Source organism: Protomyctophum bolini, assembly GCF_963924005.1.
Source record: "Protomyctophum bolini genome assembly, chromosome: 7".
NCBI lineage: Eukaryota > Metazoa > Chordata > Actinopteri > Myctophiformes > Myctophidae > Protomyctophum > Protomyctophum bolini.
Window position 1 is genome coordinate 40,982,146 of NC_137868.1, and position 26,986 is coordinate 41,009,131.

Sequence of the window (26,986 nt, forward strand, 5' to 3'; positions counted from 1 at the left end):
TTTTATAAATTTCCATTGTTGATTTGAACTGCCTGTTTATGTATTGTATGTGAAGCACTTTGTAAACTTGTTTTTGAAAAGTGCTATACAAATAAAGTTATTATTATTATTATTAGAGAGAGTTGCGTCAATGAGGGGGGGCAGAAACAGCGCCGGGCGCGTGGTTCATGTACTGTAACTCCAAATAGTGACAAACGTTCATAGACTTTCAGTTCAGGGCTTTGTCAATATTAGCCAATTGAAGGCTATATAGAAGACCTTGCCCGATGAACGAGGTCCCGCAACTCTCGAAGGCTCTGGTGTGTGTGTGTGTGTGTGTGTGTGTGTGTGTGTGTGTGTGTGTGTGTGTGTGTGTGTGTGTGCGTGTGTGTGTGTGTGTGTGTGTGTGTGTGTGTGTGTGTGTGTGTGTGTGTGCGAAGGACCTTGTACATACTTTAGTTGTGTGAGAATGTCGGGACTTTCTCATGTAGCTGAAGTTGGGGACGACATGGGGGTGCCACGGGGGGAATTGAAAAGGAGAGAGAGAGAGTATACGGCAACCGTCCCAGTGTTTCTTCACTAGATCCAGAAGAACACAGTTTGCTGGCCAGTGCGGCCACTGCTACAGAGCCGACAATGGTAAATGGTGCATTTATATAGCGCCTTTATCCAAGGCGATTTAGATTGTACATTAAGTTCACCCATTCACCAGGCACCAGGCACCAACCAGCACATCAGGAGCAATTAGGGGTTCAGTGTCTTGCTCAAGGACACTTCGACGCCAACTCTGGGGGAGCCCACAGGGTTCGAACTGGCAACCTTGCGGTTCCCATCCAGCCACTCTACCCCTGAGCCACTGCCGCCGCTACATGAGGTTACATCTCCCCTTCTTCTCTGTAATCCTGCCTCACAGTATAGACCAGAGGTCATCGCTATAGGGAGTCGGGACGCATGCATCAGCAAGCAGGAACTGGGGGATGGCAATGAACGACCGGAAACACTGGCGCGGCGTCGTGAAATCCATGATCTCGGGCCGCGGTCGAAAAATGATGATGATGATGATGAGCCACACCGGACCTCGTTAAAACCAAAGCCTCAACGAGCGGTCAGAACGCTTGACCTCGGGGTCACAGTCTTCCCATGCCTCGGAGTGGATTCCGTGAGGACCAAACAGACACAGAGACTGGCTTTGTGAATGTGAAGAGAGAAGAGAAAAAAAGACGGACACAGAAACTCAGCTAATGAAAAAAAGAACACGGAGAAACTGAGAATGGGATCTAGAGCCGTCCTCTGAGCCGCGCGGCGGGCAAGGCGATCCATCTGCGACACCCGAGAGCCTATCATTGATTTAACACGGAGCGGAGCGCACTGTATGATTGAGTGGCCTGACGCTCGTCAACGCCAAGCAAGCGTGTGTGCGTGTGTGTGCGCGTTAAAGTTTTAAATAAAGTACCTTTCAGTTCATATCTCAACTAGAAACTTGAATGAGATCAAAGTTTGTCAAATTAATTATAAGATTTTGCAGGTGCCTAACCTAATTCGGCAATACCCCTGGGTGACCTAACGTGCACTGTTGAGCAGCCTAACACACACTCACACACATTGACCACTGCAACACATCACACGCGCAGACACACACAGCCTGCACCGCTCAAAACCATTGGTTTCCAGAACTTTTCAAAAACAGGATAGATAATTGGCCCCAAAAATCTGGCAACAGTTGGGCTCTGTGTGTGTGTGTGTGTGTGTGTGTGTGTGTGTGTGCGACTGTGCATACGGATTCTGGAAGAGGCATTCCTTACCAAGGTGCCAAGTACCAATGTCTTCAGGATGCTATTATACAGCTCGTTTACAAATGTTCAGTTGTGCATCAATCTAGTACTAATGTTTGCGTTTAACAATGTCTTGCTGAATATGAAATGAAGTTTGACAGAAAAAGACTCACTCACCGCATAGAAAATAGAAGTAAAACTCCTTAGACTGAGACTTATTTTATCATGCTCATGAAGTGCTCTGTGCTCAAAGTGCAATTGAAAAGCAAACGTTTCGGTCCTAAGACCTTCGTCAGTGCTATATATGCACGTGTGCATGCTTGCGTGTGTGCATGCGTGCGCGTGTGTGCGTGCGTGTGTGTTCCAGTTACCTGCCGGCTGTCATGCTTTGAGGAGGAGCTGCTGTTGCTCCGGGACGGGGAGGAGATCTTGTGGGACATGGCGGAGCTGCGTTCCTCAGAGCCCATCTCTGTGTGTGTGTGTGTGTGTGTGTGTGTGTGTGTCTCTCTCGCTCTCTCTCTCTCTCCCTGCTGGAGCCGTTTGGTGAGTGTTACTGTGGGTCTGGACCGGACACCACACACATTCCCTCACTGTTGAGAGAGAGAGAGAGAGAGAGAGAGAGAGAGAGAGAGAGAGTAAGGGAGGGTTGAGAGAAAGGAGAATACAATACACACAGGAAGCAGTGGTGGAAGAAATACTCAAGAGGTTTTACTTAGTTCGTTTTAAATTCAAGGACCCCCATAACTCTCCCCAGCAAGCACGGTCAGGACCTGCACGAATTAGTGACGTCTTGATTGTGGCCAGATCAAGTCAAACCATGTCTATAGTCACATCTGACCCAGAATATCACCGGATTTCAACCAACATAAATTTTACCCACTAAAGCCCGGACGTCCCTGGATGAATCAGAGAGAGACGTCACTGGAATCACGGGAGGACGTCATCATGACGTAATTTGGCTTGCTGGGTCAGAGACCTGTAAAGTGTCCATTTAGAACCCCCTCAAGGAACATCGATGGTCCCTGGACCTCACTTTGAGAACCACTGCTCGAAGTAAAAGTATAGCAGATACATTGTATTTGCATTGTAAAATACCACTCGCTAATCATTATTACCTTGTTGTGTTGTAACTTGTTCTTGCTTATTGTAAGTCGCTCTGCATTAAGAGTGTCTGCTAAATGCCTAAATTGTAATTGTATTGTACACACCGGATTAAATCTTTTTACAGTACAAAAGTATTGGCATCAAAGGTGTACTCTGAGTAACAGCCGTAAAAGTGACTCATTATGCAGAACGGCCCATGCATTTCACAATGGTATTATGGGATTGTAATTAGCAAGGCATTAATGTGCTCATCCCTTTAATGTTGCAGCTGGTGAAGGTGGGGCTGATTTTAATTACATTATGTGCTGCTTGGCACTGGGCAGCTTACGGTCATAATCTACTGTACGATAACATAATCATTTATCAGTCAGTGTAAAGTAATTGGTAATTAAAGCCGTCGAATAATAGCCCGAGATTTAGTGGGAATGGAAATCCACTGAGAAAGTAGCCTACCTTAAAATTACAGTACTTGAATAAATACTTAAGTTACTTTCCACCACTGAGAGGGAGAGAGCAATGACATACAGTATGAGGGAGAAAGAAGATAGAGAGATAGAGAGAGGGGGAGAGAGAGAGGTGAGAGAGAGTCCTGTTAGTTTTGATAGGAAAGCCTTTTGGCAGCCATGATGAGTCAACGGAAAACATTGGGTTATTTTAGAGTGCTATCACTTCACATACACAGAGAGACAACTTGTTGTAAACCACAGATGATTAAACGTCCTCAGCAAGCATAGATTCATTCCACACTAGGGAAGGGACGATAATCGTTACCATCGTTTTATCGTACACAAATTGTGCTTTTTGTTGAGCTGCAAATTCAGCACCACTTTTAAAACCCATTCAGAGCGGGAACTATAGACCCTTTTGGTGTTTTAAGCATTATGTTAAACTTTAGCTGCTGAAAAATAGCAGATCTACAAGCTCATATTTGCGCGGCACCGAGCTTGTAGTTCTGCTATTTCTCACTTTTATATATCTTTAATATATATTTTAACTCACTTTTTTAACTCAAAAATCGATCCGTGATTCTAGCTAAACAAGAGCTATACCACTGAAGGTCACATACATTATCTAGCCCAACAGAGACTGATCACCAGCAGCAGTGCATGAGGATCAAAGTGTGTGTGTGTGTGTGTGTGTGTGTGTGTGTGTGCGTGTGTGTGTGTGCATTATATTATGATTTGAATAATAGTTCTCTAAGCCTATTACGCCCGATTCATACTTGGTTATGTGCTGGTGCCGTGCACTGACAACATCAGACCTACAAGCTCACAACGTCATCTTATCACTGTGCGTTGTGAGCTTGTAGATTGGCTATTTTCAATCAGCTGTCGGCTATTTTCCGATCAGGACACAGACACAAACACACACACAGTCACACACACACACACACACACACACACTCTCCAATCTACCCTCTCACAGGCTGGACCAGTGCCACGTACTATGCCGTCAGCGTTTGGAACGCAGACAGTGGCGTTTGATGCGACTCCACCGGCACCGTGCGGTGCCGGTGGAAAAGAGAAATTATGGCACGCCATTACAACGTGCGTCAGCGTGGCGTGGAGGACACACAGACCATGCAGAGCGGCCTCACAACGTGGAAGCAAAAGCATCCCCTCACCTCACCTCACTGCACTGCAGTCAGAGTGAAAAGAACCGAGGCTGTAGTCATGGACACTATAGAGCAGGTGTGGGCAATTATTTTCCCCCAAAGGGCCAAATGAGAAAGAGGAAATATTTTTGGAGGGCCGGGCCAAAAGGCTGAACTTATATACATATATACTTCATAATTATGCACAATATCAGTTGTATTTCTATATAAAAAAGCAGTAAATGGCATTGTTTTGCAAAGCAATGGTAAACAAAATGTGAAACATTTGACTCAAATTATAGGCAGAGTGACTGTTTTTACGTCATGATGATTAGATCTACAATAAGAGCACCCCTCACTTCACTTTTTTTTTACTTTCTATTTGCATGCTTGAGACGTTTCCTTTCCCAGTTGAAAACTATGTTTTCTGTCATGTAAATACTAGCATTTTATTTTAACAATGAGAACATTAGAGGTAGCTCTCTTAATAGTTACGAGGACCCTGGAGGTGTCACTTTCACAACCCACATGGGCGCTGCCTACTATCAGCGTGAACTCTATCAGAGTGTTGAGTCACAACCATTTAGCAACAACTTTCTGAAAACACAGCAACAAGCCAACCAGTGATGATATTGTTGAGACTTGGCAGCCTGGCAGGCATTGATGTGTGCACGTCCCTTGTGCCAGATTTACTTTGTAGTACAACGGTGTCGACTCGTGTGCCGAAAACAGACGATCCACAAGCTCACGGTGCATCGCCCTAGCATTCTGAACTTCAGAAGCATGCCACATTCGAGGCGCAACACGGCCGTACGATGCAGCATGTTAAGATTAAGTTAACTTTATTGATGATATAAATGAAGCAATGAAGCATAATGGGATTTAACTTGTCCTCCTGCGAGGAAGTTTGGTAATCAAGGTAATCATTTTACACTTGGTTGCATGCTGAAAATAGCCGATCTATTCGATCGGCTATTTTCTGCAAATGTAAAAACAGTCATTACGACGGCATCAAGGCCCGCCTAAATACATTTTAGTCGACTAAATCAACTATAGATTTAGTCGACTAAAATCCCATGATATTTAGTCGACTAAAACTAGACTGACACTAAAACATTCCAGGTGACTAAAACGTGACTCAAACCAAATGCAAACTAATCAAGGGACTATGACTAAAAGTCTAAAACTAAAAATCTAAATTTGCTGCCAAAAACAACAACTAATGGAAGTGGTCACCTCCAGCCAAGCGCAGGGACCATGCACTTCTTCATGGCTCGTCGCATGCACAATAACAAACACAGATGGGGTGCCTGGCTGCCTGCTGGCTCAGCTGGTGACGGCAGCACACTGCCCAAATGAAGTGGAACGTTTCTTAGGCTGCGGCACATCAATCAATCCACGATAACTAAATGAATTGCACGAAGAGCACGAATGCAGCGCCTTGCATCTCACGAGATTTTCTAACAAGCGTGAACGCCACAAACAGAGAAACATTGTGTGGGTCAGTCTAGGCCGAGGCAATCTGAGAATCCCATCGGCAAATATTCGGGAAAACAGCGACCCCCGTTGTTTCTCGAGTCAACAGTCTGTCTTGGGAGACTAGTCTATAGCGGTGCCTAAGACACAACATGAAAAAGGACAGGCTCGCCATGCACTTCCCCAGGTATTTATTTACAAAATGGAACAGAATGAGAGCTGAATAAATGATGAGGACTGACTGGAGTAACAAAGAGCCAAGTTGAAATAAATTAATCTTCCCAACCCGCTAACTCACACACATATGCTACAAAATATAAATTAACTGACTGAACAAAACAAACAAATCTTGGGTGGTGGCCCGTTGGGAGAGGAGATCGACAAGAGGAGCCCCTGTGGATGGTGCCACTGTGTGGTTTGGGTCCCCTTGTAAAGAAAACCTCCATGGTTGGTAACCACATACTGTAGGAGCTGGAAGTTACCCCTAAACTCATTCTGGATGGAATGACACAGCCAAATAAAAGGAAGATATTTCACATGGATGTTTTAAAGTACAGCCATGAAAGATCTTGTTTGATGAGTTATTGTATAGACCATATACTATATTGTCTGCTAAAACATGTCTTGCCTGTCACATAGTATGATTTGCAGAACTGACAACAGACGTCAAGCTCCAAGGTCAGATAGTCAGCTGACGAGTCGTGCTGAACAAACTATCCACTTGACCGTGACGGCGTGACCGTTCTGCTGATTCGCACACCAATCACGCTCACACTCAACAACAAGGCTGTTTTTATGTGACAGCCCCCTGCTGGTCTCCCTGAACCCCCCACCTGTGCTCTGTTCTTCTGTTATGAATCATACTGCGTTGTTGCTGCTGGTTCTGTTCAGACTGTATCACCGACCGCCCAGGTGGGATTCATCACATATTATGCCCCCTGCTTTGTCCCGACTCCTGCTGCAGGCTGCAGCATGGGGGGGCTTACGCTAAAAATACACTGCTACAACTGCTAATAATGATACTAACTTTGACAAAAGTGGCACTGACTAAAACACAAGTGTTTAATGTGCCGCCCCCCCCCCCCCCCCCCAAAACCCCCCCCCCCATAATCATCAGGTATTATTATTCTAGGAGGAAGAAAGTGTTACAATTATGTTTTTATGTGGCCACAACCACCATTTTAGCTAATTATTTTTGTGCGACGCCGTTGTATGATCGAGTAAAAATGTATTGTACAAAAATAGGGCTTAAGTCGTTAGAAAAACGGAACTGCTGTACCTGGCGCAAATCTCCCCACACATATGCTACAAAATATAGACAACCTGTGCTCAACCTGTGCTCATTGTGATGTGAGTGAGTGGTGGAATGGCCGTGCGCGCAGAAGGCTGATGGATGACCAAAAACCTCAATATCGATATTATAATAGCTATCATACCGTGACACATGACTATTACTAAGAAAATTGCACAAAAGGCAGATCTACAAGCTGATTTGAGCCATTTTAGAAACATTTGGAGCATTTTCGAAAGTATAGGTAGGCTACACTTACAAACGGCTGGATGGCACTTACACCTGCCTGTCTAATGAGAGCGCAACATCTCTCTTGGAAGAGCCACCCATCGACTTCTCTAATATACGCCAGGGAAGTCTGGCGTGGCATTGTGAACAGGCCTGTAACAGGTTGCGAGCGCACACTTCGGAGCAGTTCAGTTGGGCAAGCCATATAGGCCGTGACGCATGCGGAAATGACCTTTCCTCTCTACCGGAAAACTTCTTGCTCATGACTAATGCAAGCGGCCAATCGGTGTTACATCTCCAAAACCGACACGGGTCTGGGTTCAGATGTGGAACGACAGGCACGCCAACACTAAGCAGCAGAGCAGCAAAAGGTTAATCACATTAACATCTCCACCTGCTCCACTGGTCTGTGTGCCGCTTGTAATGACTTACGGCTTTACGTAACGCTGGACGGACAAAAGATCCGAGTGGTCACCCGAAACCTCGGTCCTTCTGCCAACCTATATACTGTACCTCACACAATACCTGCTCCTCACCATCCCTTACTGTCCCTTAGCCGTCACTGGCGACAGACGGCCTAATCAAAAAGAAAATACTGTACATCAACGGCATTGAATGAAAGTGTTGGCCGATAGCAGAAGGGCTCGTCCTTGTGTGTTTTGTCAACCTATAATTGCTGTCAATGTTGAGTGAAATTGCACAAGAGGGAAATTAAGGTCAAGGCACAATCTTGACAGGATGATTTATAAATGAGCGTTTTGAATGTGTGGGTGCTGAAACAAATCATTGAACCTAATAACTGCTTTTTGCTCAATTAAAAATGAGTCTGGTTAGAAAAAAGAAAAAATGAAAACTAAAGTAATAATACTGGATGTAATGAAGTAGGGGGATCAAATAACATTATAGGAGATAGAAATAAAGTTAAAGCATGATATGATAAACCTCTTCAGACAGTTATGATATATTTGGCGGCGGTGTCAGATTCAATCGTCAAAATTGTCATGGCAGTACGAAACACAGGCCAGACACAGAAAAAAAAGGGATACAACTTGCATTGGTCGGGGCTAAATTCAGGTTAAATTACAGTTAATTATTTATTAAGTTTATGTAGGGATCGAACGATTGCACTCAGTCACAGTTACAGGCTCAGGATTCGTCCAAAGACAGTGGAATTATTAATGGGCGCCATTATCAAAGTGCCAACTGGAGTATCTTCAGAATGCTGTGGAAAATGCATCCTTTTAGATATGGGTCTTGTTTAATGTACTGTGTCAGATACAGACTGTACTCTGTGAACTGTAATGACAGTTACACTGAATCCTGAAGAGAATAGCTTGTTTTATGCTGACAAGGCCAGGGTGACTACTGACTATACTACAGTATAAATCAAAGATTTTCATCGCCCCACTACCTTCAACATCTGTCTTTCTGCTGCAGTGGTTTTCAACCCTTTGATGACATTTAGCCTCTCAGACCCATCTGAGCCACATACTGTACCAACATTTGATGATATTTAGCCTCTCAGACCCATCTGAGCCACATAACAAACATTTGATGATATTTAGCCTCTCAGACCCATCTGAGCCACATAACAAACATTTGATGATATTTAGCCTCTCAGACCCATCTGAGCCACGGACCACCATTTGATGACATTTAGCCTCTCAAGACCCAAAACTAAAGAATATTTTGTTTGGATAAGACGTTGGATAAGATTCTGTCCACAATTCCATGCTGTATTGATGTTGGTACCAGGGAGAGATAAGAGGCAAACGTTGAATTGTGTAGACTTCTTGTGAAATGAAGTAATGCTGACGTGTATAACAATAATTTAACTCTTGAGAGCGTGAAATGAACCCCAATGGACCACTGTTGGTCCCCGGACCACTGGTTGAAAACCACTGATCTACTGCATTTTACCCTCCGTTAATTCTCAGTGCATACTTCTCGGCTATACAATCTACCCAGTCCGACTACAACTAGAAAGAAATAATGGATCATTCTGGACTCCTCGGAAGTCAATATGTTTGCTTGGGGACTTAAAACGTGCAACAAAGGAAACAAATTGTGGGGGATGCGGGGGCTGCTATGCATGGGTTGTATAATCAGTTTTTAATTCACTTTATAAGAATAAAGAAATGCCCCCAATGTGCCTACTGTATATGAAGAAATGTGGTTGGAAACCTGGACCAAGGACAAACTGACTCAATTCTTACACTGATTGGCAAAAAAGGAACACAAAGGGAACATAACAAAATAAATAAAAAACATTTATAATAGGCCCAAGGAATGTCTCGGAGAAAGAAGAGACGCGTTCCAAGCAAGGAACGAACCATTGATGCACGTGGGAGACAAACTGGAGCCCCGGATGTTCGATGGAATGCATTGAATTCAATGAGAGCCGTGGGTAGACAAGCAAATATGAACAAACAATATTTTTGACCTTATGACACATTATGACCTTTGTCAGATAATCGGTTCATGAAAATAAAAGAAGACATATCACACGTTGTTTTCTGTTCTGTTCTGTTCTACGTGTACAGAAATAATTGTATTGAGGTATCAGAAGGTCACAGAGAAGCTTTCTGTCTGGAAAGACATTGGCTACGTTTACATGGACAGTTAAATCCCCTTTTCATTCAGAATAAAAGTTAAATCCTATTAAAAGTTGTCATGTAAACACCTACAAAAACTTCAATCGGAATGAAAATGGCCAATCTGATTTAAACTTAGATCTGATGTAACTGACCGGTTTATTGCATTTTTAAATCCTATTGAAACAATTGTGGACTCATGTAAACACTCATTCGGATTTAAGTTCATTTTGGTCTTTCTGTGCATGCTTGTTTCCATGTAATTGGTATGGCTATATTATGCGATTAATTATAAGAAACTAGACATGTTTAATTTCACATCTCTGAGAGCAACCTCTCATAGGCTACACTCTACAGGATACATCAAATATAATAAAGTAATATGGCATAAGTGTTTTATTATTATTATTATTATTATTATTTTGTTTTACCTGAAATGTAGTGGAGTAGAAGTAAAAGTGTTGGAAATTGGAAATACTCAAGTAAAGTAGAAATACCTAATTTTTAAATTTACTTTCCACCACTGGACGTAAACATAACAGCCCCGCCCCCTATCCAATCAGAAGCCTTCCCAGCCCCAAACCTGATGTGGAATGAAATAATGGGATTTAAAAGTATTGTCCATGTAAACACTCATTCGGAATGACCATTTCCCATGTAAACACGCAGCAAAAAAATTACTTCTGAATTAATTAATTCTGAGGTTTTCATTCTGAATGAAAAAGCCCTCATGTAACCGCAGCCAGTGTTGAGAATTGGTAGACACAGGCTGTCTGAGTGTCGCGAGAAAAGCCTACAGTTACTGTACTGTAGGCAGAAACCCACTGTATGCTCATTAGATACCTCAATAAGATTATAGTGTGCACATCGACAAACACGACATGATATGTCTTCTTTTATTTTATGGTCGCAATCATTCATAGTGTTTATTCATACTCTTAACCAGCCTGCTCAATGCAATCTGTCAAAGGTCTGCCTCCAGATGCCCTCCCCCAGTACAGAGAATTGTCCGTATACAAAGAAAGTGACGTTCGTAGATGACCTACCAACCCATGTTGTTGTTATTTAACTGGAAGAGAGCGAGGAGTGAGGTGAGCCTATTAATTATGACAGTAGAGGCCTGAACCTGTCATCTGGCAGGCGAAGGCCAGGAGGAGAGGTGTCGTAAGCCAATGAAAAGATACCATGACGTGCTGATGTGTGACAGAGCCGTCTTGTGTAAAGCCACAGTGTGACTGGTGGAAAATGGATGAATAATAAATGATAGGAGGAAGAGAGAGAGAGAGAGAGAGAGAGAGACACACACAGACAGACGCCGTGACCCACTCCGCTAGCTGGCCAGCTGTCCTGAGTGATGGACTTGGCACAGAGGAAGGCCAGACTCACACATTGCCAAGTTACGAGAGTGTACGTCTCAAAGTCATTAGGCACTTACACAAGCTAAGGGCATTGAAAAATCCCTTTGTTTGTCTTTCCAGTTCGGGTAAAATACTATACAGCTGCACAGCAGATGAAAAATCAGACCCGTCTGAAGTGAGTGCTACTGTACTGTACTGTACTGTACTGTACTGTACTGTACTGTACTGTACTGTACTGTAAAGCCATCCTCCCTTGCCTGTGTGTGTGTGTGTGTGTGTCTGTGCCTGTGTGTTAGGCTGTGCAACAGTGACACTTGGTGGTGAACAAACGCTATTTTCGTGTTCGGACAAAGTCAAAGTCAAAGTCATACGATTTGTCACACACGTTACCGCAGTGAAATTTGTTCTCCGCATTTGACCCATCTCTTGGAGCGGTGAGCTGCAGCCAAGGAGCGGTGAGCTGCAGCCAAGGAGCGGTGAGCCGCAGCCAAGGAGCGGTGAGCTGCAGCGTGCGCCGCGCTCGGGAATCATTTGATTAGTAGATTTGACCCCCAATCCAACCCTTTGATGCCGAGTGTCAAGCAGGGAGGCACTGGGTCCCATTTTTACAGTCTTTGGTATGACCCGGCCGGGTATCGAACCCCGACCTCCCAGTTTCAGGGCGGACACTCTAACCACAAGGCCACTGAGCTGGACACAGGTATACAGGGACACAGCCACACACATAGCTGTCTATAGGAGTGGTTGCACCACTCAAAAATATGGCAGGCTACTAAGAAACACATGCCGCAGCTAATCAAATGCATGATCTGTGTGATTTGGCTGTGGTCAGAGCAAAGCGGTATGTGCAAGCAGAGACAGTAGTTAACAGTATTGTGAATGCACATTGACACGCGTAAAGCTAACACACCCATTATTCATTTGATATCTGCAACTGTCTTGCTTACATAAGGATGTACCATAAGGTCAGATTGTAGTGTGATTATAGTGTAATGTTTTTACCCTTCTGTAGTTTTGAACCTGAATCAAAATAAAGTAGTGTTTCATACCCTACTAAGTAGTACACCTACTTCATTTTATAACAACAACAAAAAACCTCACTTCTTGAGCCAATAATTTGAGCTCAATTAGAAGATTACCGGAAACACAGCTGGTCATCACATTTTCTGCATCCATGGGTTGTGTAATTGATTGAAAATAAGTCGTTTTTTTAGGTGAACTATATTCATTCAAGCAGACTCGTCTGCTAATAGGCTGTGATTTCACAGGGAACCTCAAGTAGGCTGTGCTAACACAGGGGCGCCCAATGGGGCTGTGCTGACACAGCTAGGGGGCCATCAAAGATACCATGTGAAAGTTGCTGGAATGATCAAACCACCAGCTGTGGGTCTTGCGTAACAGAACCCCTCCAACAACCAATCGTCCGGCAGTTAACAGGCTTCTTTTGTTTAAAGTGCGAATACCATTAAGACCATACCATTAACATCCTATATAAGGCAAAAATGCCAATATTTCATGTGACATGTCAAACTAGGGGGGTTTCATGATTCTGAATCCATTCCAAGCATTAATTAGTTACCGTAGTTTTGTACAAAACACTCCTTGGGCTAAAAACGGCCATAGCCGTCTGCCGTCATCACAAATGTGATGAGGTGCTCAGCACATTTTGGGAACATTTGGGCAAGTGGCTATGGCTGTTATTAGCACAAGGAGTGTTTTTTTTGTGCAAAATGAATGCTTGGAATGGATCCAGAATCATGAAAAACCCCTAGTTTGACATGTCTGCATAAAGCATAATGAAAATTTGAAAATCTTGCTTGATGTTAATGGTGACAATGCCGACAGCCGGTCAGCAAGTGGATTCATGAATGTATAGACAATATGTTAGGCCAATGAAAAAAAGACTATTATACCAAATGTCCCACTCCACAAACCCCGGCTGCCGGACTACAATGAGTTGAAACAGTTTAAAAAAGAGTTACCTTTCAAAGAGAAGGCTTCTTCTGTGTATTGACTTATTTGTGTTTGGGGAAAAAAAAGAAAAGGACAATGTAAGATTATGTTATTTGACATGTGGGGTTAGACTCAATTATTGTTATTTTTAGGACTTGTTGAGGTGTCCTGTGCATTGCTTTGCCTCCCACTGAAGTTAATAAAGTACAATAAATGAATAGCTGGTTCCTGTCAAATTCAGGTCGATGCACTGCAGCAAATCCTAAAAGGTACAGTAGGCTACTTAAACACCAGGGACGTTTTTTACAGATTATAAACAAACATTACATTACATGAGGTGAAGTGATTTGTATTCAGAATTAGGTAACATTTTCAGTGTGAATAACGTCATCGACCTCTATGAAGTAGGAATGAGGCATCGACTCATTTGTTCAGTTTAATGCGAAACACTTTGGGTTTATTTGTCACACCTCCGGTGTGTACAGTATAAAGGCCTTGAGAATCAGCTAATCCTTTCCGACAACTAACCAGTAACCTTCCTCAATATAACTAATTTCAACATAGAATTGGAAAAGCTTGTAAAAATGAGTTCAACCAACAGGCATTCGGGCAAAGTGGCTGAGGAAGTAAGTGTCACAGACAGACAGACAGACAGACAGACAGACAGACAGAAAGGAATGACATGTAGAAAGACAAAAAAAGCCTTTAGCAGATGCTCTTAGTCCAGAGCGACTAGTCAAGGTATAACATGACAATAGTAACGAGCTCTCTTGTGCTGCACTGCAGACAGACAACCCACATACTGTTGGAAATAATGACTCAATGAGGCCGGCCTTTTTCCCGAGGAAGATGGAAGATCATGAGACTGACCTTCACAAATAGCACTTAATAATTCTAGTGAGCTCCTTTCAGTGCTGTTATTCTTCTGCAGTGCGTACAGTACTCAAGTACTGTAAGCAGTATTCAAAACCCAATGAATGAAAATCAATATGCATTTAGTCGGTTACTATGGGCGCACGCAGGCTTACAAGAAAGTGGAAAATTACCACAACACAAAGCATACAAGTGCAGAGTGAGGGAGGGCGTCGTGCAATGCCATGCAATGAGCTAAAGAAACACAGCTATCATTACTCGGGCAGAGAGAAATAATGTTCTTTCCTAGACGCCTCACCTCAAACTCTCCATCCAAATTCATACAGAAGGGTGTAATTATGAGCTCAGGTGAATGACTACCTGTCTGCCGTTCCAGTGATGCAATACTGTTAGAAACTTAGAAATAATACCATATTACACAACAGGTCGTTAGGAGGAAGCGATCTGATTGGTTGAAATAGCCATCTGGCCGTGCTTAACCCATGATTTAGACCCGAGTTAAAAACATTCACCTTGAAAGAATATATATTCAAAGATTTGCGCCACATTTTTAAGATTTTTCAAATATAGCAGACCTACAAGCTCATAGCGTGCCACTCAAGGCGCGCTATGAGCTTGTAGATCTGCTATTTTTCAATAGCTAAATTATAACAGAATGTTTAAAACACCAAAAGGGGTTCCCGCCCAAAATGGGTTAAACGAGCATGATGGAACGCCTAATCAAAACATAAAAATCAACAGTCCTGCTGCTCTCCCAGAGCAGAGCCGGGTGAGTGGCTAGGCTAGCGAATACGAAACACTACAAAACAATATGAGTACCTGATAACCGTCAGTGTCGGGTGCATTACTTTATACTTGGAATATATTACTTATTACTTATTACCTTCATTTTATAGTAACACCCCCCAGCGCCAAGTCTAGTTGTATTAGGCCGAAAATGACACATTCTATGATTATGGCAAATAATCACAGAATGTCACTGGACTGAGAGACATGCAGCTGCTGTATACATACTCCCACAGTTACATCTCCTTACAATAGTGGTTTACTGGATTTTGCCGTTTGTGCTAATTGCTAAATAACACTCTAAAACCGCCATAAACCTTTTCATGTCACGCACCGCCTAGAAGGCGTTCGCTTTTGATGAATTGAAAACGGTGGGCCCTATTGTAAACAACTGTAATGCTTTATGTATGGTGTCGCCCACAGTTAACAGTTTTTGAATTGAGTTCTGTAACTAATTACTGTTCGCCCATGGCTGTGTACTTGTACGCGAGAGCACAGTGTACTTGATAATGTATTGTGTACTGACTGAACTGTAGCATACTTTATAGTTCGCTACTGGAGACATCTCAGACAGCAAGGTCAGCTTGCTGCAGTTAGCGGTTGTTATGTCTCAAGTGTTGTGTCATGTCATTAGGATTCAGCTCTATACATTTCCAGTATGTGTAATAAACTTTGTGAACCTTTAACGTGATACTGTCTCGTGTCACTTTATTGTTCTCCCGGGCCCGCCGACCACCGCCGCCGTACCAAAGGTATACTTCAACCTTATTGTCACACACCACCCGGCCGGCACACACTACCCGTCTGTCAACCAGACGAGGGTTCAGTACCTAGAGTTTTACAACAACTGTAACTGTTAATAAAAACAAGGGGTGCATGCACCACAGTTTGGGCACCCCTGGCGTAGACATCCTACTCAGCTATGGACAGTTAACACAGGAGTTAAATGTATTCCTTGAATTCATGGAAGCCAATAACTAATTTGATGACAAATTATAGAAAATAAGTCATTCTTTAACTTCTGCAGTTGTTGTCACTGTCACATAATGTCACAAGACAGAGCCACGGCCCACGGGCAACGAGACAGACAGACAGACAGAATGCAGAAAGTAATGCAGAATGATTTTGATAATATATTACAGATTTTGTAAAGTAATGCATTATCTTACGCATTACCGCATTTCGGTAATATATTACGTAATATATTGCGTAATATATTGCGTTACGTAATGCGCATTACCCAACACTGATAACTGTACAACTAGAAATAAGTAATGGCTTTGAACAGCAAGGATAAGCATATTAGCATATACAAACCTGCTTGTTAAGCATATAAAGATGTGTAACCTTGGCGTTAACTGGCGTGGAGTGAAGGTACAGTTCTGTATGTCACCAACACACTGTATTTCACTGTACTACCTGACCTCATCAGAGTTAAAAGGCATGTGGATGGGTTGGGTTGGTTAAAGGCTCAGCCCAAAATGATCAGTCACCTAAACGCACGCACGCATAGACGTAGTAAAGACGTAGTAAAGACGGGGGGAAATGTATCATCAACTGTCGAGTGGAAATCTCGTCCAAAACTGTTACTTTACACGTTTACAGGATTAAAATTCCAAAATAGCAAAAGTAGCAGATGGACAAGCTCAAAACGCATCGCTATGTGCTGCATGTCGAGCTTGTAGATCTGCTACTTTTTTATACTTTCGTGTGACGTAGGCCATTAATTTAGGAAAAAACAAACACAGAAAGTTAAGATATGGAGATGAGATGTCTCCGTTCCACCCCGACAGCAACGGCATCCATTATCCCATTCTGACCTGAGATCAGATTCATACGAGGTTTCCACTGGACACACACTGGTCTGATGAACCCATTCTGACCTGAGATCAGATTAAAAAAATGTCAGTCATTCTTCGATTTTTCAAAAAATAGCAGACCTACAAGCTCGTAGCGCGCCACTCGGTGGCGCGCTATGAGCTTGTAGATCTGCTATTTTTCAATAGCTAAAGCACAACATGATGCCAACACCAAAACGGGTTCCCGTTCAGAATGGGTTATACAAAGATGCTCATTGCTCAGTGTTCGCAACACCGCAACTGACCAAAGAAAAGTGCAAGAAGTGACAATTTACAATTTAGCAGATGCTCTTAGTCCAGAGCGACTTACAGTACGCAAGAACACATTGTGATTGTAATACGTCAAATACATAGTCAGCAAGTATCAGAAGTATAAGCCGAGAACCTAACCACCGTCTAACAGTAGAATATCATCTGTACAACAAAACTACAAGTATACATGACTATAGAATGCCATGTCTACATAATATCCAACTAAATGACATAATTAAGTAAAGTGACCAGACAAGTGATCCAGACTCTAGTCCAGGGATATTCAACTGGCGGCTCGCGGGGCAAATACCTTGTGGCCCTTGGAAGAATAAAAAAAAAGAAAGTCAGAATAACGACAATAATCCTTAATCATATTCAATCATATTCAAGGGCTTTTGGAGAGAAATAAGACGGTCGTTAATGTCAAGGCAATTATGTCTATGCACTCATTGCACTGTCAAATAGGTCTACATCTATTCTAAGGTAGACATATTATCCTGCTCATTACTGTGCACTTGTGCAGACATGTATTATCTTTCGCGTTTGAGCAAAAAATGCATTTTGAGAACCCACAAAACGTCCGTGTGTGCACACGCTGTGCGCCCCCCCCCACCCCCCACACACACACACACACACTCATTCTACAGTTGTGGCCCCCGGCCCCCTAATCTAGTTGAACACCCCTGCTCTAGTCTGATCACACTATGATCTGGTCAGTCAAGTGCAACCAAAGAATGATGGAATGGAATGGAAAAGCTGCATCTGCCTCGAAACAGAGCAGCTCGGCTGGTCATTTTGATGCAGTATACTTAACTACAAGGTCGAATGTAAACAACACGCGTGGCTGTCGAGCTCTGCTGCATGAGTCAGAGAGACGCTGCGATTATGATAGTTTTAAGGGTAGGCCTAACCGTTTGCAATATTACACTTGCGGGGGTGCTTTAATGTCATTAATGCACTTATGTGCTTTAATGACGGAACTCGCCCTGCGGGTCGAGTTCCTGCAGTGACGTTAAACCGCCCCCCCTCTCGTGTAATATTGCTTACGTGCTGGTTACGTTTTAAGCATTAATTAACTGCAATATATCCCAAGAGTTTAAATTCATCAACTAACACAACACTCATGCATGCCTCATAGTGGTAGTCCCCAGTGGTGATTAGGGAAGAATTAATGAGGCCATGCCGTCTTCAGGTGAAAACAATTCTATTAAGACTTTTGACGCGTTTGGACACTCGGGTCTTCAACAGGGTCTAATAATGTAGCTAATTAGTCACACTTAAGCACCAGCCATTGCATCTTATTAGATAATTCAGTTCTTTCTTTAAGCTTCCTAGGTAGTGGGTACTGTGCTTACAAATCCATTATTTGTTGGTACTGGCAGTCTCTCGTCTCTTGGCCACTTGACACTTGTAAAAGAGACTTAATCTCAATGTGTTTTTTACTGGTTAAATTAAAATAAAATGAGAACAGTGTTCAAGAGGCTTATTTGGTTGAATGTTGACCTTTCCACTAAGCAGCTCAGAGGGTGTCTGTTTGTCTGTGATTCGAGAGTTTGAGAGTTTAAGGTTATACTCCCCCCTTGTAGTTTTTTGGAAAACAACGAAATAAACGTGCTCAACCCGTTAAAACCGGGAAAGCATCTGTGTAATATTAGATGTGAGCTTTATATACAGCAAAGCACATTAGTTGGCGAACCCTTTTGAGAACCACTAAGCAACATACGTATTTTCTGACATTTGTAGAATCTGCCTCGGGTATTCAAGGGCTAAGCAAAAATCACCCACCTCTTGTGATGCGATAATAAAGTTAAATAGCCTCGATTCACACCCCACAGCACAATGTACACGTGGTTATGGAAATGACATGGCTGAAAAGACGATGCAGTTGCTATAGCACTGTGGAATATAGCGAGCTAGCTGAATTTAACAATTTAAACCATATATACTTAGTTTGTTACTAAGTAAGGAGACCCCGGGGCAGACCAAGGCGCAGATGGAGGGATTACATCGACTCACTGGCCATGGAACGCCTCGGGATCTCCCAGGAGGAAGTTACTAATGTTGCTCTGGAGGAATGTCTGGAGCTATAGTACTGGGGCATCATTTGGAGTCACGGGGGGATGGCAAAAACCTTTTGTCCCAATCCTGTATTTATTGCATTATAATTTTTTTTTAAATATATATAAAAATCACACCCGTGTGAACAGAGTGGTGCAACTCACCTCTCTCTCCTCTCCCCTCCCCCCCCTCTCTCTCTCATTAGCAGGCAACAGTGCAGCACTGTCTCTCTCTCTCTGTTTCTGGTACAACAGCGCCCCCCACTGGCCCCTACTGGTTAAGGCTGCAACAACGAATCGATTAAATCGATTAAAATCGATGATTGAATTCGTTGCCAACGAATTATCTTAGCGATTATTATCGCGGGTGTTTTCCAACATTAAAATGTAACATAAAGCTGCTTTCTTTTTACCGTTCAGTAACGGCACTAGGCTGAACGAACAATATGCAACGGGTCCGTATAAACACAACACAAGATTGTCTTGAACGTGACCAGAGCGCCCCCCCCACACACACACACACACACACACACACACACACACCGCAACGATCCTGTTGCAACGTTAGCTTGCTAGCCTAGCAAGGTTGTGTTTACTGTTGATATAGCAGCTATCGCTAACATGAGGAACAGCAACAAGTCCTCTTTGGCTCTCCGTGTTCATCGGATTCTTTATCTTACATAAAGAAATACGAGCGACCTGTTAAAGAAGTTAAGAACACAGCGTGGGGACAGAAGTCACAGTGACAGACTTGTACTGAGCGTGCCGTATGTGACTGAGCATTGCGGGCTGAGAGGACTCCCCCCTCCGCTCCCAAGGCTCAGGAGGGAGGGGGCTGTTTGACTGTACTGTGCGCTGGGCAGGAGCATGTCTCCGGTAGAACGGAGCGGCACTAAAAGTCAGCATTGCAAAAATAAAAAGTATGATTTTATAGTAATGATTTATATAAAAGTAAGTCAATTCTGTCTTTCATATATTTTATTTATCCATGAATATTTTTCTTCACAGTTAGGTTTGTGGGCAGGGGGTGCTTAGGGGGTAAAGGGTCTGTAACAGAGTACAAAAATGGAACCAAATGGACTCAACATTGATTTTACAATAGAAATTAAAATATAAAAATTGGGGTCCCAGAGATAGAAATGGAAAGAAAGACAGTCAGCTATACACGGTCAACATTACAGATTACAGTATCATTACAAGTAGGAATGGCAATGAAATCAAATTGGATAAAAAAGGGGGTAACATATTAATTTTGAAGGAGTATTCATTTTTATTATCTTTATTGTTAGTTACAACATGCCTAAAATAACTTGAAGCTAAATTTTTTAAGTAATTGCAAAAAGGTGCCATAATCCGATTAATCGATTCATCGTTTAAATAATCGGCCGATGAACCGATTATGAAATTAATCGTTAGTTGCAGCCCTACTACTGGTACATACTGGTGCTCATTAACGTCACATAGGTGGGTGAACACATAGGTGAACACGGACATTGCTGTTCCTTGGAGTGCTTGCACCACTCAAAAAAGAAATATATATATATATATTTTTTTTAAACAAATGTATAATGCAATAATAATAATAATAATAATACAGGATTGGGACAAAAGGTTTTTGCCATCCCCCTGTGACTCCAAATGATGCCTCTGTACTATAGCGTCTCTTTTTTTCCCCCTCTACACTAAAGATCTTTGCCAAAAATAGCTGATCTGCAAGCAAGTGTTTTAAGCACTGCACCTCCAAGGCCCACATGTAGGCCTAGTACGGTGTACCTCCAGTTGGCCCTAGAGTTACCATTTTAAATGTCCCAGGTTACAGTAAGCATTTAGCAGACAACTTGTCCAGAGGGTCTGGACAAATGGCATGATTGGAGTAGTGGCATGGACCCTCGTAAACAAACGACAGGGCAAATGGTCAATTATATGGAGTGCAAGAAAATCTATTGATTGCTGCAAAGTAAACTCGGATAGGAGCATCAAACCTAGCATCTGTCCAAACATACTAAATAAACTAGAACTGCACTCTGTCGAGTGCCTACTTGCTTGTTGCACACTCATGACCACATGGGTAGTGGGTACATACATACCACACACATGGGTACATACATACCACACACATGGGTACATACATACCACACACATGGGTACATACATACCACACACATGGGTACATACATAGGTGTACACGGACATTGCTGGTTGTAGGAGTGGTTGCACCACTCAAAAAAGTACTGACTTTCCGAACTCAGAACACCAGCCAAACGTTTGAGCACGTAAAGTAAACATTGTTTACTTATCTTATATATGCGATAAGTACCAGTGAATAATTACACCTCTCTGCAAGAGAAAATACGGTATGATAATGAGGTTGGCAAACCTTATCACGAGCCTGTGATGAATCTAAGGGTGGTGAGTCATAAAATAAATCTAGGGGTTTTTAAAGTTGCAGCATATAAATTACAGTACATCGCCATAATCTAAAACAGTGAGAAAGGAATTGCTTCAATGATCTCCTTTCCGCTAGAAAGAAGACAACTGAGTGAACACGTATCCAAACAATAGGCCCCAAAAACCTTCATACTTAAAGCCTCTTATATCTGAACTTTCTTCTTCATCTACCGGTCACAATAATAAGGGCACAGAAATACAACGGGAGCAGAGTAGGGTAATGACTCACTGGCACTACTATAGCTCCCAGCCAGCGGGATAAAGATCATGGGCCCGAAAGTGTCGAGATACTCTTTGTGGTGACGTAGAGAGCTCCGCTCAAAGTGAAACTCAATTTCACATCTCCGTAATGAGTCAAGATAGTGAAAGAGGGAGAGAACGCAATGAACAAGGAGAAGAGCACTGGGCTGCAGCAAGCCCCATAGAGGTGTGTGTGTGTGTGTGTGTGTGTGTGTGTGTGTGTGTGTGTGCTCGCGTGTGTGTGTGTGAAAATAATTCAGCGTGATGTGGCTTTGATAGATGACGTGTACAATTCCTGTTCCTTAGCCTCAGTCACTGGGCAAAGCAGTGACATTTTGTAATACAACTCTCCGATTAAAATAGGGTGCATGTTGCATCCCAAAACGCAGTTCTTTAAGGGACCGTTTTTTTATTCTAGTTTATTTTGCTAGCTTTAGTAATCTTTAAGTAATTCATTTAGTAAGCTAGCTTTAATAATCATGTCTTATTCTGTTTTCTATACATGAATATAACCACATTTATAACCATATAAAATGAAATGAGAGTTAAATGCTGCAATTTGCAAAATATGACTCCTAACGTCGTTGAAGTGGGACTCGTAAAATGTCCCTGCAGGGACTCATCTAAAAGACCATCCCTGCATTCCGGGACTCATTACATTGAAAACCACTGCTAACGATCGAAGGAATCTGCTCTCTGTGTTTATCATCCCCACGCTTATGAAAACCTCCATCGCTAACGGAGAAAGCAGCGGCGACTTTGGGAATAGAAAGTAAGCAATAAAGTGAACGCGTTTCAAATGAAGGCCTAGTTCAGGCTATACGCTTCATCGCACGACAACTTCATAATTGATTTATACAAGCCAGAAAAGCTACACGAGGTCGATGTCTGACAGTTGTGTCATTAATAATGTGTCGACGCGTTGTAAGCTTGTAGAGCTTTTAAAAAAAAATCCCTATACTGTAGCGAGTTTTTCCCACATGATCTGCAGTGGAATGTCCAAAAATGAGGCGGTGGAATGTCCAGACAGACAGTAGCGGTTTGGAACCCAATGTGCTCCCGTTGAGTACAGAACCTCACCCAAGAGTTCTCTCCCGTAGCTTCCCTTAGAGTCCACTTGCCAGAATGTGAGTTTTATGTTTGAGTATGGGTCCCCAGCTTGTAGAAACTTCCGGATGCCAACTTGCATATGTTGAGCAATTTTCATAATTGGCATAATGTGTGACCATACTATTAACAAAAAAATATATATACATTTCATCATGCTTTAAGTAGCATGTGACGTGTCAAACTAGGGGGTTTTCATGATGCTGAATCCATTCCAAGCATTAGTTTTGCACAAAATACACACCTGGGGCACAAATGTGTTAATGTCAGCACATTTGGGCAAGCTGGCTAGCCTATGGCCGTTTTTAGCCTAATGATTTTTTCTTATTTTTTTTGCAAAATTAATGCTCATACTCAAAATTTCTAACATATAACCTTGGGTGTACTCAACATGTCCGCGTTCACAATGGGGCTCTATGGGCTGGCAAGTAGACTATTACTGCCTTTCCGCTTTCCCTACAGAAAGGATAAATAGATAGGAAATGGAGGGCTTAATCTCTCTTTCCTCCAACCAGTCCCCCCCCACACACACACACACACACACACACCAAACACAGGGTAGATGTCTGCACATCCTGGATAGCTTCGTGGTGTTAAAGTGCTGACCCACACAGAACTGTGACATCCTGGGTCTGATCACGGGACATGTGTCAGCTGTCTTCTCATCCTCCCCCAAATTGCTTGTAATTTACCTCGAAAAAGGAGTGAAGGGCTTTAATAAAACGATAGTCTTTAAAATAATTAATAAAGTAAGATATCCCATTTCTTGACACATGTGAGCAGAGAGTGTATAACGACGTGGACACGGTCTCATAAAAATCAGGTCTGTTGTTAGTCGTCTATGGCAGTGCTTCGTTTTCATGTATTTGGCCTCCACCTGAAAATATGTCGTGCCAGTGGACCCCCATACAAGATTTGTGCTATGTTAAAATGTAAAAAGAAAAAAAAAAAGAGTAAGAAATTCTAAAATTGTCAAGATGATTTGACAACTAGAGGTCCGGGCCTCTACAATCAATTTGGTGCACGCACGCACGCATGCACACTCACACAAACAGCTCTTCTCTTACTGTACAGACTGTATACAGAGCCAATAAAATACAATAAAAATCTATATCAATTTAAGGCACAATTGCCCCTGGCCAAGCTGTAGAGTAATCAACGTTAGCGTGATATATATATATATAGTGCAGAAAGGGCAGTCCTACTGGGTTACCATAGCCTGGTGTTGTGGTTAACTATCTCTATCCACATGGATGTCTCCGTCACACATGCACCGACACCATGCCTCTCTGAACAAAGCCTTATGGGTCTTTCCATGTTGACAGAACCTCCGCTTCCGCTGCCCGCTTGGCAACAGAGATGAACTCGCATAACCTCTCACGTGCAGAGGCAGCTACTGTAGCTATAACCCATTTTGGGCGGGCACCCTTTTTGGTGTTTTAAGCATTATGTTATAGCCATTGGAAAAATAGCAGATCTATACAAGCTCATAGCGCGGCACGAGCTTGCAGGTCTGCTATTTTTGAAAAATCGTGAAAATGTGGCGCAAATCTTTGAATATACATTCTATCACAGCGAACGTTTTTAACTCAAATCTTTGCTTACGGGGGGGGGGGGGGGTCACTGGAACAACATATTTTCAGATGGGGGTCGGCGGCCAATTACATATAATTTGTGGGGTGAAATATTGACATGAAATATTGAGCACCACTGATATAGAAAGAAACATGGGTATTTCAGAAAACTGTCAGGATTTAGAAGATTTTTTTTTTAATTTCGACGTCAGGCCTAAATGGGATAAGGGCCGATGAACCGTTCTATACCTCATGCCCACCTCAAACCGTTCATCCATCACGACTATACAATATACTCCGTGTCACCCATCCATCATTCCATCGCGCCCTCTATCCATCCCGTCAACTGTGTACACGGAAACCTAATGGCTTTGGCATTTCAGTCATGCTACTGTACCTGTCCTGAACACTCTCTGTATTGCCTGGAGGAGACACGAAAAGGAGGTTTTAACTTTGATTCTGACTCGTCTCCCTGGAGAGGCACGTAGAATCGTTTACAAAATGTGTCTAGCACAGTTACACTGTCGGTTTAACTGCCCAACTTGAACAAGAGCATTGGTTCCTCAACCTTTTTATACTGAAGTACCACCTCAGAAAATATTTGGCTCTCTAAATACCACCATAATAACTGACATTATAGTTGGCTCTCTAAGTACCACCATAATAACTGACATTAAAATACAGGAGCGTAAATACCTGCCCTTTTTTGTTCCATTCCTAAGCCAATAATGCTGCTGCTTTGACAAAAGTCTGTCTAATCATCACTATATCAGGACGTAACTGATGCTATTTCTAATGTGATCAATCCATTGTCTAATCTTCTATTAACGGCTAGGTGTGCTGTCATGCTCATTTCAGCACAGCTGGATAGCCTATTTCAACAAATTGCTTGGTCAGAAGAACTGTCTGTAATATAAATATATTCATTCCGCTTTTGTCTTTTTTCTCGTTTTTTTTGGACGACTCCTCTGTGTACCACCAGAGGGGGGCTCAAGTACCATCAGTGGTACCGAGTACCAGTGGTTGGGAATCTCTGAACTAGAGGACACAGATTGGACATCTAATAGTCTCCCACTTTAACCCATTTCGACCTGAGACCAGATTCTACAAGTGTCTTCTGAATTCTCCGTTTCTATGTCAGCGGTGCTCAACCTTTTTCCATGTCAAGGACCCCCAGATTTATCTGTATTTGGCAGCAGAACCCCATCTGAAAATATGTAGTTTCAGGAACCCCCCCAGAAGGGTATGAGTTAAAACGTTCATTGTGAAAGAATAATATTCAAAGGTCTGCGCCACATTTTCACGATTTTTCTAAAATATCAGACCTACAAGCTCGTAGCGCTGCACTCGGTGCCGCGCTATGAGCTTGTAGATCTGCAATTTTCCAATAGCTAAAGTATAACATAATGCTTGAAACACCAAAAGGGGTTCCCGCCCAACATGGGTTAATAACAGTAATCTCATCTTTATTCCATTTGAGCATTACTGGAATAAGACCACTTAGACCCTAGTGATCACATTATGAGAATGGCACTGCAGCATTACAGCTTCCACTATAGCAGACCAACCGGGCAGTGGAAGAATGGCACAGAAGCATTAGCCTCTGTAGAAATTAGCTTACAAAGTATCAATATCGCGAAAAACAAAGTATAGGGATGCACTGATTTGGAAATTCTGTCCCCAGTAAGTGACCAATTTCAAACTAATTATCTGCCCATACCGACCAATATTAACTTATTTTTATTGGCCATTTGCGCCCAGGCGAAAACACATGATAATCTTTATTGTAACGTTCTTTCACATAACCAACAGTACTGAATAATAATCAAATGTAGATCATCTGCTAATGTCCTTCCCTTCCCCACAACACCCGTGTGGACATCACTCAACTCCAATAATCCACTCCAGTCTGAAAAACTCACCTCTTCAAGAAGACTGCCTATTCAGTGTTGGAACTAAAGCCTCTACATTAAGTTACTTTACATAAAGAAACTACTTTAGGCTGTAACTTTTAACGTAACTCTTCCGCTCCTATGCCACCAAAATGTGGAATGCCCTACCAACGGTCATTAAGACATGCGAATCCATTTGACTCCTTCAAAACCGCTCTCAAAGGGCACCTATACGGATGGCTGCAATTCGAAAGACAAACATTAAACCTTATTTGCTTGTCGTTTTTAATGTACTAATTACAATCGATGAAAAGCACTCCTACAAAATTCTGAAAACGTTTGCTCTGCGAGCTCTCGACCTCGTGCCGTTATAGATAGCATGTTTAGACAGATTAGGTTTGATGTTTACATGGTATCCTAGTTACTTTGGAGCCATTAATTGATTTCTGTGCACTCTACCCACATGTGATCTTTCACCGTGTCGATTGTTGACTATAGGGTTCATGTAATTTATGAGCATGCCCTTTGTAAGATGTGCTATGGAATAAG

General features: G+C 42.5%; 1 protein-coding gene across 2 annotated transcripts in view; it reads right to left on the reverse strand.

Moving 5' to 3' along the window:
* Positions 1-26,986, reverse strand: part of osbpl3b (oxysterol binding protein-like 3b) — a 109,319-nt gene that overhangs the window by 64,875 nt on the left and 17,458 nt on the right. For both annotated transcript variants that reach the window (XM_080768908.1, XM_080768909.1), the window contains one exon: positions 2,123-2,341. In XM_080768908.1, the coding sequence (XP_080625034.1) occupies positions 2,123-2,218 (96 nt within the window). In that variant the 5' untranslated portion in view covers positions 2,219-2,341. The remainder of the gene's footprint in view (positions 1-2,122; positions 2,342-26,986) is intronic.